Source organism: Mobula birostris, chromosome 7 (genome assembly GCF_030028105.1).
Source record: "Mobula birostris isolate sMobBir1 chromosome 7, sMobBir1.hap1, whole genome shotgun sequence".
Taxonomy (NCBI): Eukaryota; Metazoa; Chordata; class Chondrichthyes; order Myliobatiformes; family Myliobatidae; genus Mobula; species Mobula birostris.
In genome coordinates, this window is record NC_092376.1 from 50,841,233 (window position 1) to 50,860,772 (window position 19,540).

General features: G+C 41.7%; 1 protein-coding gene across 1 annotated transcript in view; it reads left to right on the forward strand.

Moving 5' to 3' along the window:
• Positions 1 to 19,540, forward strand: part of gucy1a2 (guanylate cyclase 1, soluble, alpha 2) — a 159,147-nt gene that overhangs the window by 24,093 nt on the left and 115,514 nt on the right. Inside the window, exon 2 of the mRNA XM_072264324.1 lies at positions 8,638 to 8,684. Within this exon, the coding sequence (XP_072120425.1) occupies positions 8,638 to 8,684 (47 nt within the window). The remainder of the gene's footprint in view (positions 1 to 8,637; positions 8,685 to 19,540) is intronic.

Below are 19,540 nucleotides of genomic sequence, written 5' to 3' on the forward strand. Positions count from 1 at the left end.
TGTGGGTGTCTGAGGGCTTAAAATATGGTGTTAAATATGCACAGTCGATTTGTATCTTCTCCTCAGAATGTTTCTAAGAGAGCACACTGACAACACAGTATTTTTGTGCAATGTTTTATGATAGCACCAGAGCATGGTAAATGGTATCACAGCCAAATGCAGAGATATCACACCTTTTCTAGAAACGTACTGAAATGTTGGCTGGCTTTGTGGAGAACTGGGGCATCATTTCAGTGAGGTGTCATATCCAGAAGATTGAAGGTATTCGTACACGTAAAAAAAATGATTCATCAACCATTTGAACTGAAAAATGATCAGGATTGCATTGAGAAATGCAAATTAAATATATATAGAAAGTGAAGTAATTGGCAGCATGTGATTAGGTGAATGAGGTAAAAGAGAAACATGGAAACATAATTTATATTAATTTTACATTTTTGAATAATGCACTATTGTAATGAAACAATATGTAAAATTATTTTTTCAGGGCCACGGACGCTTTCTTCGTTTCTTAAGTCATTAAAGTATCCTCTTGTATGTATAACTTAAGATTTTTCAGCCATCTTCATTGAGGGTGCAATGGGTAAACATTTACTTTACTTTATACTTTATTGTTGCCAAACAATTGATACTAGAACGTACAATCATCACGATATTTGATTCTGCGCTTCCCATTCCCTGGATTACAAATCGATAGTAAATATTAAAAATTTAAATTATAAATCATAAATAGAAAATAGAGAAATGGAAAGTAAGGTAGTGCAAAAAAACCGAGAGGCAGGTCCGGATATTTGGAGGGTACGGCCCAGATCTGGGTGAGGATCCGTTCAGCAGTCTTATCACAGTTGGAAAGAAGCTGTTTCCTAATCTGGCCGTACGAGTCTTCAAGCTCCTGAGCCTTCTCCCGGAGGGAAGAGGGACGAAAAGTCTGTTGGCTGGGTGGGTCGTGTCCTTCATTATCCTGGCAGCACTACTCCGACAGTGTGCGGTGTAAAGTGAGTCCAAGGATGGAAGATTGGTTTGTGTGATGTGCTGCGCCGTGTTCACGATCTTCTGTGGCTTCTTCCGGTCTTGGACAGGACAACTTCCATACCAGGTTGTGGTGCACCCTAGAAGAATGCTTTCTACGGTGCATCTATAAAAATTAGTGAGGGTTTTAGGGGACAGGCCAAATTTCTTTAGTTTTCTCAGGAAGTAAAGGCTCTGGTGGGTCTTCTTGGCAGTGGACTCTGCTTGGTTGGACCAAGTCAGGTCATTTGTGATATTGACCCCGAGGAACTTAAAGCTTTTGACCTGTTCCACTTGCGTACCACCAATGTAAATTGGGTCGTGCGGTCTGCTACTCCTTCTGAAGTCAGCAACCAATTCTTTGGCCTTGCTGACGTTGAGGGATAGGTTATTGTCTTCGCACCATGCCACCAGGTTCTTAATTTCCTCTCTGTACTCAAACTCATCATTACCCGAGATACGGCCTACAATTGTTGTGTCATCAGCAAACTTATATATCGAGTTTGATGGAAACTTGGCTACACAATCGTGGGTGTACAGTGAGTACAGCCGGGGGCTGAGTACACAGCCTTGTGGGGCACCGGTGCTCAGAGTGATTGTAGTGGAGAGCTTGTCCCCTATTTTTACAGCCTGGGTCCTGTCTGTGAGGAAGTTGAAGATCCAGCTGCAGATCTGAGTGCAAAGGCCCAGGTTCCAGAGCTTAGGAATCAGTTTATTTGGAATGATGGTATTAAAGGCAGTGCTGTAGTCAATGAAAAGGAGCCTTACGTATGCATCTTTATTGTCCAGGTGTTCTAAGGAGGAATGTAGGGCCAGAGGGATGGCACCTGCCATCGACCTGTTGCTCCGGTAGGCGAATTGCAAAGCGTCGAGGTTGACCGGTGGGCTGTGGTTGATGTGTGCCATAACCAATCGCTCGAAGCACTTCATAGCAATTGATGTCAGAGCTCCAGGTCATTTATTAACAAATTAAAGATTTCAGTGGCAAATTCTGGGTTGGATCATGCTGGTGGTACTGGCCCATTGCCTGGCATCATTTCTCCATCTCTGCTGACCGCCGCTCATTTGATTCAGATACGAATGGTCGATCTCATCGGCACTCCACACCCTGGAGCCAGGCAGCTAGGTCTCATTGGCAAATAAGCTTATGTTACTCGGGGCATAACTTAAAGATCATGTCATTTAACAAATAAACAATTTCAAAACTAAAGAGACTAATAAAGTCATTAAACATTCAGAAATAATTTTTAAAAATTAAGTAAAATAATAGAGAAACCTCAGTCCTTGCTCCCTACTGGGTGGGTTGATACTCAAATTGTAATGAATGGCACCTCTGATCCTATGTGAGGGGTAGTGCTGGGGAAATAAAAGGCAAAAGTAAAAGTTCTGAATGCAGTCAGCAGGTCGGGCAGCAAGCTTGGCCAGAGAAAATCATAGGTTTCAATGAGATCTACAGGAAGGTGTTGTCTCCTGCTTGGCATTGCTATCTGCACAACCTCCAGCAGTTCCCTTGGGTACGCCTCCTGGTGACGGTGCAGTTGCAAGGATATCTCCCTGCCATCCCTTGCAACTTTCATTGGGATTAGTTGGTCCCCCAGTTTCTGTCCTTCCTCCTCACACAGCCAAAAGCTGCCTTTTCTGCCTCTTCAGCCAACTCTCTGGTGGCCCTCCTGAGCCTCGCTCCAGTCACTGCCACTTCACAGAGTAACCTTGTTGTCAATGTGCTGACGGAGGCCCCGGCATCCTACCTCCACAGGGTGGATGATGGTCCTCCAGCCAGCATCCTTATACTCAGCTGCCGGGTCTGAGTACCTCAGCCTCTTCCACTCAGGGTCAGCCTCAGTTCCCTTCTCCCGTGGGACGGTTAACTCAATGAGGAGGACTGTTTTGCTGCTGTGGACCACAGTACTATGTCTGGGTGGAGAGATGTGGTGCTGATTTCCATGAGGAACTGTAGCTGTCTGCCGAGATCGGCCCTCATGTTCCACTCCTGTCCTGTGGAGAGGAGTCCTGAAGAAGTCTTGGGCAGTTGCAAACGGCACTCTCATCAGCCTCAACAAATGGGATGAGTTGTGGTCCTGCTGGGTAAAGGCTGCATCTCACCTGCAGGTCTCGAGGATCTCTGCCAGCTTCTTTAGGACCTGGTCATGTCACCATCTGTAATACCCTTGGGGCAGTGCAGTCTTGCATCCTGCCAGGACGTGTTAAGGTTGGCATTGGTGGTATCACACTGAACCACTGGTGAAGATTTCGGGGGTGTGTCCTAGGTTGCCCTGATGGAGAAGCAGAGTCTGGCTGGTGGGGCCTTCCACAGGTCAGACCAGCTGAATGAGCTGTTGATGGTGCCCTCCCATGTTGTCCAGCGTCCCAGGTGGCCGTGTGCCACTGCCTTCACCCTGTAGCTCCTGCTCTGTCCTTGTCACCTCCTCCGCTTTCCTCTCTTTCTTTGAGGCCTTGGACCAGAACCGTGCTGTCTTCCCCAGCCAAGTCCTGCATGTCCAGCCTGGACTGCTGACAACCTCTTGGTGCTGCAGCCTGCTCTGCTTTAGCTTGAGCTGTCTATTACAGCTGGTATGGTTCAAGACCATAAGACATAGGAGCAGAATTAGGCCATTTGGCCCATCAAATCTGCTCTGCTATTCAAACATGGCTGATAATTTTTCCCCACCCATAAGACCATAATATTTGGAGCATTGGTACTTCTCACCAGCCAGTTGGTGGACTGTTTCAGCTCAATGACCAGTCGGGTTTTCTCCTGCTTGTACCCCAGGCTGATGGATCTCGGTGACAGCTGCAACGTGTTCTTCCCAAAGAGGCCAGTGTCCAAGAAACACCCAGCCATTTCCAGATGTACATGTTGGCTATCCCATCCATCCTACCGGCTGTTGATGAGGGTATTTTTCAGGGGCCACACCATTCTTTGATACAGTATGAACTGGTAGCACCACACTTTATACTTTCTGGGTGGTTGGCTCTGGTTGATTCTGGCCAGGCCATCTGTGAGCTGCTTCAGTGTGATTTTCCCCCATCTGCCTGTCAGAGAGCTGTGCAGTTCACTGCCTCCCAAGGCTTTGGATGGACTGCCTGGCCAACAATAGGATTTCCTCACCCCTACAGCAAAGGTGATGTTGCTCCTGACCCCTTTTCGGAGGGACGTGCTTCAAAACTTGGAGGGCCTGGCCTTCATCCTTGCCCATGTCACTAGCTCACCCAGTCTCTTCAGCCTTCTTGTACATGCAGTCGTCTGAAGGATGTCTGTGACATCATCCATGTAGCTTCTCAGTGGAGGAAGCCTCTGTCCTGACTGCAGCTTTATCCCTCCAACCACTGGCCTTCCTCCAGTAAGGATGATCTCGAACACTGCCACAAACAGATAGGAGAGCTGGAACACCCCAATGCGAAGCATACTTCGAGCTGCTTCCACCCCGTTGTAAAGGCTGGAAAAGAGAAGACCATCTGGAGGTCATTTAAGTAATCGGAAACCAGGCCTGTAATGAAGTTGGGAATTTAAAAGAACTCCGTTGCAAAGTTGATGAGCTGGTGAGGCACAGATCCACAGGCATTTGCAAGATCCAGCCACATGAACTATAGGTTACCTTTCTCACATTTGGCTCATTGGATCTCATCCCATCTCAATGAAGGATGGTCCACACATCCTGGGAAGCCTGGAACTCCTTACTGGTAGCTGGTGTCATTGCCCACACTAGTCATTCTCTGAGCCGTGACAGAGAAGGTGATTTTCCCCTGACGCTCAGCAGTGCAATGCTCCTGAAAAGGCTGATGGAACTGGAGCTCTGCTGTTTGGGTACGAACTCCACCACGGCTCATTGCCACTCTGATGGGATGTGCTGGGTTTTCCAGGCAGTTCTTGTTAGATTCCACAGGACCTTTAGCCCACAAGGACAGTTTCTATAGAGCTTGTAAGGAATTCTGTTTGGACCTGGTACTGACACCGTCCTTGCCTTTTTGATGACTTCTGATTTCACTTGGGTGGGGGCACGGTGTGAAACTGGACAGTTGGAGGAGCAGGACATGGAACATACCCTGATGATCTGAGGGAAATTTTCCTTGCTGGATCACTGTACTGGCCCCTGATGTACTGCTCTGGCTCCTCTTTGGTGGCTTCTAACTTCCCACTCTTTTTATTCCCCAACAGCTGTCGGGCATTTTTAAAGGGATTCTTGAAGCTAGTTTGTTTTTTCTTTCTCTCTCTCTCTCTCTCTCTCTTTTTCTCTCTTTCTCTCTTTCTCTCTCTCTCCTTCTCTCTTTCTCTCTCTCTCTCTCTCCCCTTTCCCCTTTCCCCTTTCCTTACAAATACACTCTGCCCTTTGCAGCCTGGCCAGTGTCTGCTTCACTTGGTTCCATAACAGGCCCATCTTCTCCTCCTATGCTGCTTTCTCCCAGTTCTTCTGCAGCTGGTGCCACCTCTGTAGTGGCTGCTCTATGTCCTTTTCCCTTCTTCCCTTTCCTCTTAGAGCAGCGACTCGCTCGACGTCAGCTTTGCCAACTCCATCTCTACATGCTTCGTAGAGGAAGTCTCCGAATGAATTGGCTGCATAGTGCATGCTGTGGGATCGCACTGAGGTCTATGTCCAGCCCTCGGCCACTTCTTTTCCTTTGGCCACTTGATCTTGCCGGTTTCTTCCTCTTAGCTTTTTCGCGTGGCTCCACAGATGGGGGGATGTCAGAGCAACACTCACAACACGCTGGAGGAACTCAGCAGGCCGGGCAGCATCCGTGGAAACGATCAGTCGACAATGTCAAGTGTGTTTGTGTGTCCTCCACTGTTGGACCTTCTTCCCCTACCAACAAATCACCTCCGGCAATGTTGGGTCCTTCAGCTCTGTGGTTTACTACCCGGCTTTGGGTCCTCTTGTCTGATCTGCTGCAGTACTGCAAGGTCGCTGTTGGCCTTTCTCGCTGCACTTCATTCTCCCTTGATGGATTTGTAGCCACACCCACACCCACACCCACACTTCCAAGGGATCTTTATCTTGTTGTCTTATATTCATTCCGGCCCATCTTTCATCCTGCCTCTTGGAGGAGCTTCAAAAACCTTGAATCTTGTAAGGCAATCCCAGCAAGACTGGACTGTGCTGTTAGAATCCATTTGGACTCCTTCAAAAGAGTAATCAGGCAAAACCTGCTTTGCCTTCTTCACTGAGCTGGAAGAGAAATGGATGAAATCTTTCTTTGTATGAAATTTGAGGGAGCTTCCTAATACAACATTGAGTAGAAAACAATGAAATATGGCTTTGGCCAGCAGGTTGGAGTCTTCCTTGACTTCTATGGATGAAGCAATCAGGCCACACTTCTGGTGTTGTACCAATGTTGCAAGAGATCACAGATCTTGTAGGGAAAAAGAGTTCTTTAAATCACAGCTTTCAGGTGAAACAAAAGGGTTAACTGAAACATTCATTAATTTTCTCTCAAGGCCTGCAGCCTAAACATTCAAGTATCCCTCACCCTTTCTTTTATTAAAACCTGGTTGTTTTGTGAGTTAATAACTGTCATTTTTCAGACTAGTAATTTTGAAAATTACCCCTAATGTAATTTTTATTTGCCACATTATCGTTGATTATCGTTGAGGGAGGTTAACACAGACAAAAAGCATTGGGTCAAATGAAAAGTTAGGATTTGAATTTTCTGATGGCCCAGAGGCCCTAAAATTGTGTGTTATTGCTCTACTTAGCTATAAGCAATCTATAAATGCAATGTACCATCTTTCTTGGAGTTGTATGAAGGATAGTCTATGTCCAGATTTTGCTGTTAGACTTATTTTGTAATACAGTATTGACCAGTAAACTCAATGTTGCAGCATTTCAAGAATGCTGCTTACCACCACCTTCTCAAGGGTAATTAGCGATGGGCAATTAAATACTGCCTCAGCCTGTGAAGCCCACCTCCCTTGAATAAGTAACTGATGGGGCCTGACTTTATTACAGCAACATTCCAGCTTCTGGACTGAGTTTCAACATATTTTTTTCTAAGTGTAAAAGACACTGCCTAACAAATGAAGATATGGGAATGTGTTGAAATCCAATTTTTTTCCAACAGGGATAGAAGATAAAACTTAATTGTGAAATAAAGGTAGAAGATACTCAGCAGGTCAGGCAGCATCTGTGCAGACTCTGTTATTATCTGAAGCTGATGATCTTTCATCAGAACTAATCTTCTTGAGCAGCTATATTCACTGCAACATTTTTTTAGAATGTAAATTGAATTAAAATATATAAACAATTTTCTTTCTCCTGGGATGATTCTAAAATAACTGCTAATATATTTTGAAATTCTACGATTTTTCCCTCTATGGTTTCCTGGTGGGAAATCACTGTCTTACATATTACTTATATTTTTCTCACAATGTCATTTTCATTCTTTTTCCTAGGATAACATTAAGGGAATGGAGTCTTAAAGTGCTGTGAATTTTATTACTTGCCTAGAACTATGAATGGCTGCAAGACTATTTCAACCATATCTGCTGTTTACTGATTGTGTAACATCGTTCAAAGTGCAACTCATCTGACTAGTTCTGATAACACGTCCTTTACCTGTACAAATTGCTGAACGATTGCTACCATTCTACTATAAGCTGAAAACAGCAGCTTATTTTATGCTAGCAGTTATTATAAGAGTACATATTCTGAAGAAAGGGTTTTAATAAAACATTTTTAATTCAAGTTAACTTAAAATGTTGTGCTGGTGTTCCCTGAATGAGACTGATGTTATTTCCTTTTACTGGCCTTTTGGAAGAGGATTGTATTTCAATACATTTCAACATCATTTTCATACCTTTTCTATTAGACAGCCTCCTCAATTGCCAATACAATTTACTGGAGAATGTTATTGCTACCATTCAACTATGCAAGGACATATTGAACATATAGTCCTGTAATACTACTAAATAGCTCGAGCTCAGAGAGGTAACAAATTGACCTGGCTTCAATCTCTTTACAGAAACTGCTAAATAATTCCTTTAATATTTAAGATTCAAGGCATTTACATTTCTGTTGCTTTTCTATTTTTCACTTTAATTGTTAATTTCTCTTTCCGTGTCTTCCTCTCTGTATTTAATTCAGTGTATTTCCTGCTGTATTTCATCTCCATTTAAAAAGCCTTCCATTTCTTTGGTTGAGGAGTTATACTGATGTTCCCATCATTCATTAATGTCCCAGATGCATCCCAGTGTTGATAGTTTGCACCTCCAGCAATTTGCAGCACAAACAAATATTGAGCTGAAGAATAGAGAAAAATCCTAAGCAGAGGGATCTCCCATGAGATGACCCACTGAAATGAATTTAAGGCCAATAGAAACTCTAGCTATTCTCTCTAGACAACAGGTATGGATTTGCCATGGTGAATAGCGCTTTCTGCACATAACTGAAAGCAATAGTCAGAGAATAGTTCTGGGAATGTCTGTCCCAGAATAATAAAAGATCTGTTGTTGAATTATACTGCTTCCTTTGATTGTCAGTGCATTTCATTACAACTGTTGATAATATTCTATTTTTGATTATGTTTTTCTCTGTTTAAATAGTAAAGTAGTTCAGATTGTGGTATTTTTCTTAGTCACATTGTATAAGCTATAGCTACTTGATACCAATTACTTTTATCATCTTGTTAATGCAGCCACAGACGTTACAGTGGGCTCTACAGAGAACTTTGCATTATTTTGAGTGCCAAGAAACCAGGTAAGAGTGAACACATGACACTAACAACGTAGCTTATTGGGTTTACAATAAAATCAAATGCATACTGTATGTATTCCTGCGGATATAGCAGTTGAACTTGGCACGCACACATTCCGTTGTACTGAATCAGTTGTCATAAAATATGTTCAGAAGTACTCCGAACAAATGTGTCAGGAGTTATTAGGTAGTATGACGGAGAGAGTGAATTAGCATATTGGATGTAACAATAGACTATAAATGTGCCAACAATGAATCGGTTTTTAACAAAGAGGCTAAGTAGAATCTGATATCTATAAACCTTGTTAATTGTTATTTTGTTAAATCTTGTGTAAAATAGGCTTTGACTAACATTGGCAAACTTCAGGATTATCTGTAAACTTGTAAAGAAACAAAAACTCCCAATGGATTCTGAATAGAAAAAAAATACTGCTTGCTAAAAATTAGGTATTGCAGTTATCTTTGCAATATAGTGAACTTCCACAACTTCAACAAACATTTGACAGCTCAATTCAATTCGGCAGATATTTAGAGTGAATACAAGAATAAGAAAGGATGAGACATTGAAGAGTGAATGAAAGTGGTTATTCGTTAAAGGAGTTATTTCGAAGTGTCTGGAACAGTAAAATGCTGCACTAAAGGCCCAAAGTTTAAAGCATTAGGTTTCCCATTTGTGTCATAACAGACTCAGAAAGTTAATGTAGATTAGAGAAGTTCACAGTTAACTCCATGATAAGATTATAATACTTGTCACTAAATTAAACTTTATACCAAATTATTTTTTTCTCTCCTTTCCTATTCCTTGGGTACTTCTCCTTCGAGCATCTTATTCTGTTCTACCTTAATGCTCCTTTAAGACCCTTATTAACCACTTCCCGTCTCCCAGCAATGAATCAAGCTGAGCATCTCACTGAAATTACTCCCCTTTATTCCTGCAGTATTTGCACAAAGTGATTCATTTTAGACTCCCATCTCAGCTCTCTATGTCATATTTTCTCATTTTATTACCTTATTTTATTGAGCTATTATTGTGGAAAATTTTATTCAATTCCTCCTAGATACAACAATTAACTTAAAATCTATACTCCTGAGTCATCAGCTTCTCTACAAAGGCCAATCCTATTTGTTCATTTTATTAAGGTTTCTAGATATCTCATAAATTTCTTCTGAATCCTCTGTTTCAAGAAAATAATCCTTCTTTAGTTAGTTTCTTCTCATAGCTATAATCCTTTAGTCCTGTCTGCGGCACTATTGATTCCTCTGTACCCTTTCAACTGCTAAAGCATCTTTGCCGTGGTGTCTAAAACTATGCACGATGTTCTAGTTGCAACCCATCGGCTATGTTATACAGCTTTAGTACCTCCCCCTCTCCACTGATAAAAGGCAAGCAATCCATTTGCTATTCAAACCATCTTTTCTTCCTGCTCCATCATCTTTAGGGAGCAGCGGGTAAACGCTGTAAGATATCTCTGCTACTCTATACGTCCACTGACCTCCATTTATCATGCATTTCCTTGCCTTGTTTGCTCTCCCCAGACATATTACCTCATACTCCTGAGTTCAATTTGCCACTTTTGTGACCACTTAACTAGTCCACTGGTAAGTTCCTACAGCTTAGAATTTCTTCTGTGCAGTCAACTATACTGCAAGTCTTCCTAACAAGCTTTAATCGTGCTCCAACAGCTCATTCCAAATAGGGGACCCTAGTTGTGAGCTCTGCAGGATCCCACTGCAAATAGCCCCCTGGTCATTACAAACCTATTGACTGTTTTCCTCCACTGAACCTGTTTGTAATCAAACTTGCCATTTTCTCATAGATTCCATGGATCTTCCTGATTGGAATGATAAATATGATCACCCCAAACCGGCCTTCAATAGCCACATCATTCTCTCCTCCAATTACACTTTGTTTTTGGAGACATCAGAAGTTCTGCAGATGCTGGAAATCTGGGACTGCACACACAAAATGCTGGAGGAACTCAGCAGATCAGTCAGCATCTATGGGGAGGAATAAGTAGCAGATGATCTCAGCTCGAATCATCAATTGTCTCTATCCCTCCATAGATGCTAAACAGAAAATAATCTGCAGATGCCGGGGTCAAAGCAACACTCACAACATGCTGGAGGAACTCAGCAGGTCGGGCAGCATCCGTGGAAACAATGACTCGACGTTTCGGGCCGGAACCTGATGAAGGGTTCTGGCCCGAAACGTGGACTCATCGTTTCCATAGATGCTGCCTGACCTACTCAGCTCCTTCAGCATTTTGTGTGTGTTTCTTCAATCTTTGCCTTCTTCAGAAGATATTTATTGTTGTGGAATTTATAGAAATATTTTTATCATGTCTGTGAGAGGTCACAAAACTATTCTAATGCTAAAGCCAAAACGAACACTTAACATATACACATGTCAGCCATCTGCTGACCTGCATAGTGAAAACAGTCAAGTACAAGCTAAACAAACCATATTTAAACTGTGCAGTGCTCCTGAAATACTTTACAGCGTTTTGGCCACAAAGCCATGGAGGAGACAACCAATGCAGGAAGCAGTTCAGAAAGTACAGAGTACAAATTCACCAGAAAGGTTTGGAGAAAGGCTGTTTTGGAGGGAGGTGGGAAGAAAGAACGTGCGATGAGAAAGATGAACTGGAATGTTCTTTTGGAAGTCATTGTAATTAACTCTTTTGGGGACATGGGTGCAATGGAGAGCACAAAAAGTGAACCAAAAAATCTTAAATGATGGGAATAACAGGAGGGCCATGGTGCTGCTATCTACAAAAGTCAAACTATTATACTTCAACATATATTAATTTCAGTGCTGGATTCATTAAATTGAATTTAAACATATAGCTCCTCAGGGACTAGGAATGGGGGGACTGTGGAGAGCTTGACAGCAGGTAGGAAGTGCTGATTATTTTTTCTCTGCAGTGCATGGAAAGAACATTTCAATAACCGATTAGTCTGGGATTTTCTGGATAAGTGGGCAGAGCGAGCATAAGGAGGCATACGATTCAATTTCAGCTTGGATAATTAGGACCACATTACAAGCATCACGTTTGATGGTCAGTACCCTGATCTACTGATGTCCCCACGTTCACTGGTGCCTCACTGGATGTCATGCTGGTGAGATTATCTTCTCTACAGATGGAAGGAAGAACTCTGTAGCAGAAGTCAGCAACAGGAGAGTGGTCCCCCCACCCCAGGACTCAGTGCCCCATGGAATTTAATGATACATCAAGTCAGGAAAGGTGGGCACAGTGGCACTTACATTCTTATGTGCATCGTAATCCACCCTTTTCACTCTGCCCTTTTGTCTACTCCAGCACGCCCTGTCTATACACTTGCTGTCACCCCCATTTGCCTTGCCACCACGGGAAATCAGCCTTGTCATTTGTAATGTCATGCCTCTCACTCATAGTCACCATCAATGAATGCTCTCCATCTAGCTATTGGCTTTACTCATTCCTTTACTCACAGCCGTTAATCTCTTATTCCTTTCTTGTAGGAGGACTAACAGCAGAGCATCAAGAAGAGATAGAAAACCAAAGGTATCCCTCCGGCTGACACTTGCTGAGAAGTGGATCTTGTAGATAACCTGTATGTCTGAATGCATGGTTACTGGAGATTGGGACCCAACAACACCCAGTGACGGGATTCCATTTCATTAAGTAGTAGACGCTCACTCGGGATAGGATGCGAGTGGCAAGTGATAGTTAAATCATTAGCATATGGAAAGCCTTCACTGTTTTTATCTTAACAATGCTAATCCACAGCCCTAGACCTTTCCTACAAGAGGTGCAACAGGAAGATGATGGAAACTTTTCCTTTTCAAAGGAAGTAGACATGTACTTTCAGGGCACGCAGTCACATAACTCCTGTAAATCTCTACCAGAGCAGATATTAAACCTTGGTGGGTTTGGTAAGAATGACGCTTTGATTTATACATGACAATTTGTTGATCATAAATGAGGAAGGGGCTGCTGGCAGCATTGGCACTGGTGTCAGGAGATGCAGCATCTTCCAAGGTCTCCTTAGCTGGAGCTGGATGTTGTACCTTAGTGATTATTAACCAACCAGATACTTCAGGAGCAACAAGAACAACTTTGTAATGGACTTGCAGGCAAACCAGCCCTATTATTTACTCTTGTGAAGAGATTGAGGAATGAGCAATTATTAAATTGGCAATCCATTTCCTCCCACCTCGTGTCCTCAGGCTAAATCTGGAAGTAGGCGCCCTCATACATGGTTACTGTCCCACTGAATGCTGCAAAATGCAACCTTTTCCAAGGGTTAAAACAGATTCCACCATTCAACCAAACAGCCTGTTGCAGTTTATTTACAGATGAACAGAAATGTTGAATGTGCAATTACAGAATTCAGTGTGGATATGGGCAGAAAGATATCTTCACCTTAGTGCCAAATTCAAGAATGGAGAGTTCCCCATCTGAGTAAATGAGAAGCTATCAAAAGTCATGTGTCCTGATCACATAATGTTAAAAAATAACAAAATTGTTTCTTTTCCTTAATCCTTTCGAATTCAGATACACCTGAACCACTGATATGTTCACTTAAGAATCATTTGCATTATCCAACTTCATTTCAATGTCACTAAATTATTAAGTAACAGTCATTTTTTTTTCAGATTGTACTAAATGAAATTTTTTTGTAACTGTTTTGTAAATCACTATGAAATAAAGGCACATATTTGTATATCACAAAGTTATTGCCTTGTTTTGATTTAAAATGATATTTTTTTTTCAACTCCTTTCCCAACATTGTTCTATAATCACCTTTAGTTCTGCAACCTTCTGGCTCCCTTATGATACATGTTAATCACAATTCAGAATCTATGCAAGCAAAATTTGTTCTAAAATATTTGGTCTTCAAATACATATAATGTAACATAGAAACCAATGTTTACATAAATCTTTGTAGTAATTAAATGCAACCTTAAATGTTTGAGTCATCAAAATAGAGATGCCCAAGGCTTCAAAAGATAGCTGATGGCAGATTGGTAAGTAGACACTCCTGGAATCATAAGCACTTGTTTTCTAATCTGTGCCTACTGATGTATACAAATGTGTATGTTCAGGAAGTAATGGTCAGATATAACTGTGAATCAGCCTTTTTAATTTAGCAGATGAAAACTGGTATATTAGTCATCTGGAGAGAAAGAATTACACCTTGGCCTGAATTAAAGGGATTAGGTGATTAAGGGGATGCAAGTGGGGATAATTGAGTTGTCACTTCTATCCTCAACTCACCTTTATACCGTATTTTTGAACATGGTGGAATCTTTGCTGAAGTAGGCAATCTGTAGAGTGCAGGACTGTAGAGTCTAGGGTGTGAGGACTGAGGTAGAGTTATTACAATGTTCTTGAGTCAGAGTAGTTCTCAGAAACTAAAAAAACAGCTTAAGTCTAGCAGAGTAGATCTGTGCCATAAATAACTATAATATAATAGTAACCAGATTAAGGTGCATATGATTATCAAAAAAGTGGTGGGAGCCAAATGTGCTTATATACATGGTCGCTATATGACTGTTTATTAGCTTGTTACCTCAGCAGGGGTGAGTAACAAGAGCATCCAGTGTCAATTAAGGCCAGTCTAAAGCTTTTAAAGGGGAGGTGCATTGTGTCTTGTGCATGTGCTCTGGAATTTATTATGACCTGCTACACTGAGAAATAGAACAACATGGGAGAAATCTGGCTCCAAATGTTTGATGCTTACTGCAAGTCTTTACAGAAGAGGACTGATGTTATTTATCCATTGAGAACCAGCAGCCTAAAGCTAAACTCTCAGAAGACAGTGGGAGCAATAGCTGTGATGGTCGATGTCAGGCTTATAGCTCTGAACATCTGGGTGCATTAAAGCTTAGTGAATGAATCTTCAAACACCAGTTATGAGACCAGTGGAAAACTGGTCAGTAGTCAAAACCCCACTACGCTTCATATATTTATTTATTTAGAGATAGATTTCGGTGACAGGCCCTTCCAGCCCATGAGCCCCTGTAACCAATTAACCTTTGAATCTGTACATCTTTGGACTGTGGGAGGAAACTGAAGCACCCGGAGGAAAACAGAGCAGTTAATGTCCAAACTCTTCATAGATAGTGGTGGAATTGAAGCCGGGTTGAGGTGCTGTTAAAGCATAATGCTAACTGCTACGCACTGTGCCACCAAATAATCAAGATTGAGGATTAACACTCAATATTCATTGGTTTATTTCAACCTCACCTACCTAGCACTGTAGTAAACCTCCCCATCCTTGTCTCACAACAATGTTAAACTTTGGTTTGGTATTACGATGCTCTCTTTGATGGTATCAGTGTTGCCACTGACCGCTGGTTATCCAATGCATTGCTGCATCCATGGTGCCTCCCCCATGGTGCTTGGAAGTGAAATGGTGGAAACCTGCTGAGGGCACCAGTTTCCCTTTGAGGGAAAGACCCACCTATGTGATCATACCCACATCATCTTTGGTATATCCAGCACTCGGCTTGATGGCTGTAACCATCAAAAGTAGTAATATCATCATACCAAATCAAATTTTAATATTCTGATTCTCCCTCATCCCACAATCACTTCCGACTGAGAAACAACGTGGCCATCATACAGCTCTTGCGTAGATCAGATTGCTGCTAGTATGCTTCTGCACACATCAGTGTCCAAAGGAGCTTGGAGAGCAAATTATCCTCCAAAAGAGTAGAAGGATTGCTGACATAGGTGGTGGCAGTTCAGTGGAGCACAAACTTGTTATCTTCCTTCATAATGTCAGCAGGTTTCCTCCATCCCTGGACTCTGCCAATAGCCTTTATTTTCCTTGTCAAGCAGATCAGGCTGCCAGTACTCATTCCGAGATGGTGCAGTCTGACCTTTAAACTGTTCATAAAAGGCCTTTTAGGTCAATCGAACACTCCCTACCCTGGCATGCTGTAGCTATTGAGTAGCATTGTGTGGGAACAAGTACTTAGTAACTGCACAAAGGTGATTTGTTGAAGTTTTTATCCTGTGGGTCATGCTTTTACTTACAAATTTGGTTTGAAATATTTACGTAGCCTTTCTGTTTCTCCACTATGGCCACGAAACTGTCAGCAATGAAATGTGGGCGAGATGAAGAACTATGGAAATCATAACTCAATGAACTGTTCACAGACAGTCTGTCTGACTATCTACCATGTACTTAGCCTTCTTTCTTCCCCTGCTCCTCTGCTGGCTGAAACTGGTGGCAAGAATTGTACTTTCACGATGGTGAATCTATGCAGCTGGTTGAGTACTGGAACGATCCTCAAACACAAATCCCTACTCAACCGCCCCATAAATAATCCAGTCAACAGAAGCATTGTTTCAATGTACCAATCCACATTTCCATACCATGTTTGTGGATGTTCAATCTTATTCTTTTGGTATATATTGGGTGGCCCTTGCCCAATAGCCATTTTTCAGTTTGTCGTGTGTCTCAGATGAAGTTGCCCTGGGGACAGCTGCAGAATGAAGGCAACACCGCAGCTGTCAGAATGCCAGAGGCTGAATGATTTGCTGTCTGCAATTGCAATTCAGTTGTTTGATTTGGGAATGGAATTTGTTTTGGTGATATCAATGACATGCTTATGTCGTTCGCTGGTGTCCTGCACCATTAGAAAGCTTGCAACTGACGCTGTGCTCACTCCACCAGTGCGCTTTGAAAAGCGAATGACGTCCTCAGCATTCTTTAAATAGAGTCAGTTTTATTGTGCAATACTGAATGGTCAACTGGTAAGATGTAGCAATCATTTCTGCCTCCACCCTGGAACGAGCTCAAAAGGAGTAAATGAATGCCCACATCACTTCAGTAACATCCTGCTTTGTGACAGCAGCTATGGTGGCGTCTTTTAGAGGGGATGTCACGTTGAAGCACAGCCATGTTCAGGTTGAAGAATTGCTCTGTGAACACCCTGGGTGGAAATAACCTCTTACAATAAATTATTCTCTCCTCCTTTTCCCAGCGTTCTCTATTCCAACAGGAATGTTTACTGCTGTGCTCATGTCTTGATGAGGAGAATTAAAACCAGGTCACTTCATTGCTTGACATGATCCTTGTTCACTTTGGTGACACTGAAGGACTCTAGAAAGCTCTTCATAATTGTACAGTTATAACATTGGCCTAACAACTAACCTGTAAGCTGTTAATACACACACAAAATGCTGGAGCAACTCAAATCCAGGCAATGTTTATTGTGAGGAATAAACAGCATTTTGGATGGAGACCCTTCGTCAGGAAGTTGTTGATGATTCTTTTACATGGTTGTCAACTGTTGTTGATTCCTTTCCTGCTACAGTGTGTATGCGCAGCTGAGCAAGGCTGAAAAAGGGCATTATCTGGAACATCAGCATCAAAATGGAATGCTGTTGTAAAACCAGCTTTGCTCCTTACATCTTGTCTGAACATTTCCAGTGAGACTCAGCAACGCACATGCACGCAAATACCAGCACTATAATCATTCCACTGTGATATATAAACATAGGAAGTATCCTATCTCAATGCATTATGGCTTAGTATGGCATCTGCTCTACACATAACTGCAAGAAGTTGCTGAGAGTTGAGAACAGAACTCAGCATATCATAGAAACCAGCCTTCCCTCCATGGACTCTGTCTACACTTCTCACTGCTTCAGTAAAGCATTCAATACAATCAAAGACTCTATGCACCCTAGACATTCTCTATTCTCCCTTCTTTCATTGGGCAGGAGATACAAACCACCAGGCTCAAGGACAGCTTCTATCCTGCTCTTATAAGACCACTGAATGGTTCCTTGGTATAATAAGCTGGACTCCTGACCTCAAAATCTACTTCGTTATGATCCTGCACCTTATCGTTCAGCTGCATTGCACTTCCTCTGTAGCTGTTAGACTTTATTCTACACTGTTGCTGTTTTACCTTGTTCTACCTCAATGCACTATGTAATGAACAAGCTTTTTACTGTATCTTAGTGCATGCAACAATAATAAACCACTTCCAATTCATACTGCAAACATGAGTGTGCACATCAGGTATAATTTTTGAATTTTTGAAACATTTAATATTTTAGATTAGATGTTTATTCCACTCACCAATTTACAATCAGCATGCACATATTTATTAAATTGGGTCAGAAGTTTTAGTTTAACACATGAAGAATAGGCAGTTTTCTAAGCATGGTGCTCCAGCTGCTTGCTGCTTGGTGAACAAGAAGATGATTAGAAGGCTTCACTTTTGGGTACTCACATAGGACCATGTTTCTGACTGAATCCGGAATGAAGGGATGGATTTTCATCTGCAGACGATTGGGTTATGTGTGCAGTGCAGCTGTGACATTCTCAACCCACATCCCAGTGGGCACGGCTAAAGTGGCAAGAAATTGCCAATCTCACCTAAAGGTCACACAATAGCTGGATAAGGAGACAGGAACATAAAAATATTTGGTTATAATAGAAAGTGCTTTCTGATGCTGAAAATGTTGGCAAGCTTTAAGTGCAATACAGGTAAAAAGCCATTGTTTCAGTAAAATATTTTATACTACGTTGTAGGAACAAAGAAAGAGCTCCATGATTTAAAAGCATCCATTGATAAATGAGGTAAGTTATCACCTAAAGTTAAAAGGAAAAAGCTTTCAAAATGGGTAAAACTAATGCAGATTCTGGCAACTGATGGGAAAGATACAAATCACAGTAAATGTTGATAGTACATTTAAGTACCGGTGCAGACTATAGAGAGAAAAAAAACAAGGAGAATGTAATAATAACCATGCAATTCCTTTGAGACCTTGTGAACCTCTAAATTAAAAGAGAAAAAGGATGAAAGTAGAATTATTTTGTTACATTATTCAGTGGAAGAAGAGGAAAAGCATGACAAGTATCACATAGAAAATCAATATTAAATTATCTGCTGAGACTCACCCAAGTGAATGTTGGCAGAATAAAGATGAAGAAGAGAACAATAACATTAATGAGTAACAAATGTCTTGGACAAGATGATTTTTGCCATTTTCTTTGTTTTAAGAGAACACATTGATCTTGTTAATCTATCTCAGAGTCTTCAATATTTCGATGAAATCATATTCAAACTCCAGACAATGTAAGAACACTTTAATCAATCTCCTGTCATTAGGAAAACACGTAACATGTATTATGGATATTAAAGAATGACAAATCCCTCAGACAGTGTTACATTGCAGGTTTTAAAGACAGGCACTGACAACTATAATTATGCAATGTAAACTAGAGTCAGGAATCACTTCCTTAGATTGCAGAATTTCAAATTTCATGCCATATTTCTTAAATGAAATGAGCACAGGAAACCAGAGACCAGTTTAGCCTCATATTCTTCAGTGGGAAGTTGCCAGATTCAATACTTTTTAATGGAGTGACTGACTATCTTAAATTTTCTGCTGCTCAGATTTAACTTGTAAAGCGTAAGTCATTTCTTATGAACATCAGTGAACCTTTTGAAGAGGTGACTAAAATGGTGCATAGAAATACATCCATGGTCCTTCTTTATGTTGTGCTCTGTAGATGGTAGATGAGTTCTGTGAATAAAGTGGTGAGTCTCTTGTTGCAGTGGTGTCTGATCCTCAGTAATTAAGTGCCTGGATAAGGTTGGATTCTAAGCAGGATATTTAATTAGCACAGTGGTGTAGCAGTTAGCTTATCTGTGATGTGAGTTCCTTTCCACTGCTGTCCGTAAGGAGTTTGTTCATTCTTCTTGTGACTGTGTGGGTTTCCTCCAGGTGCTCTGGTTTCCTCCAATATTCCAAAGACGTATTGGTTAGTAGGTAAATTGGTCACATGGGTTGTGTTGGCTTGTTGGGCTGGAAAGCTTGTTACAGTGC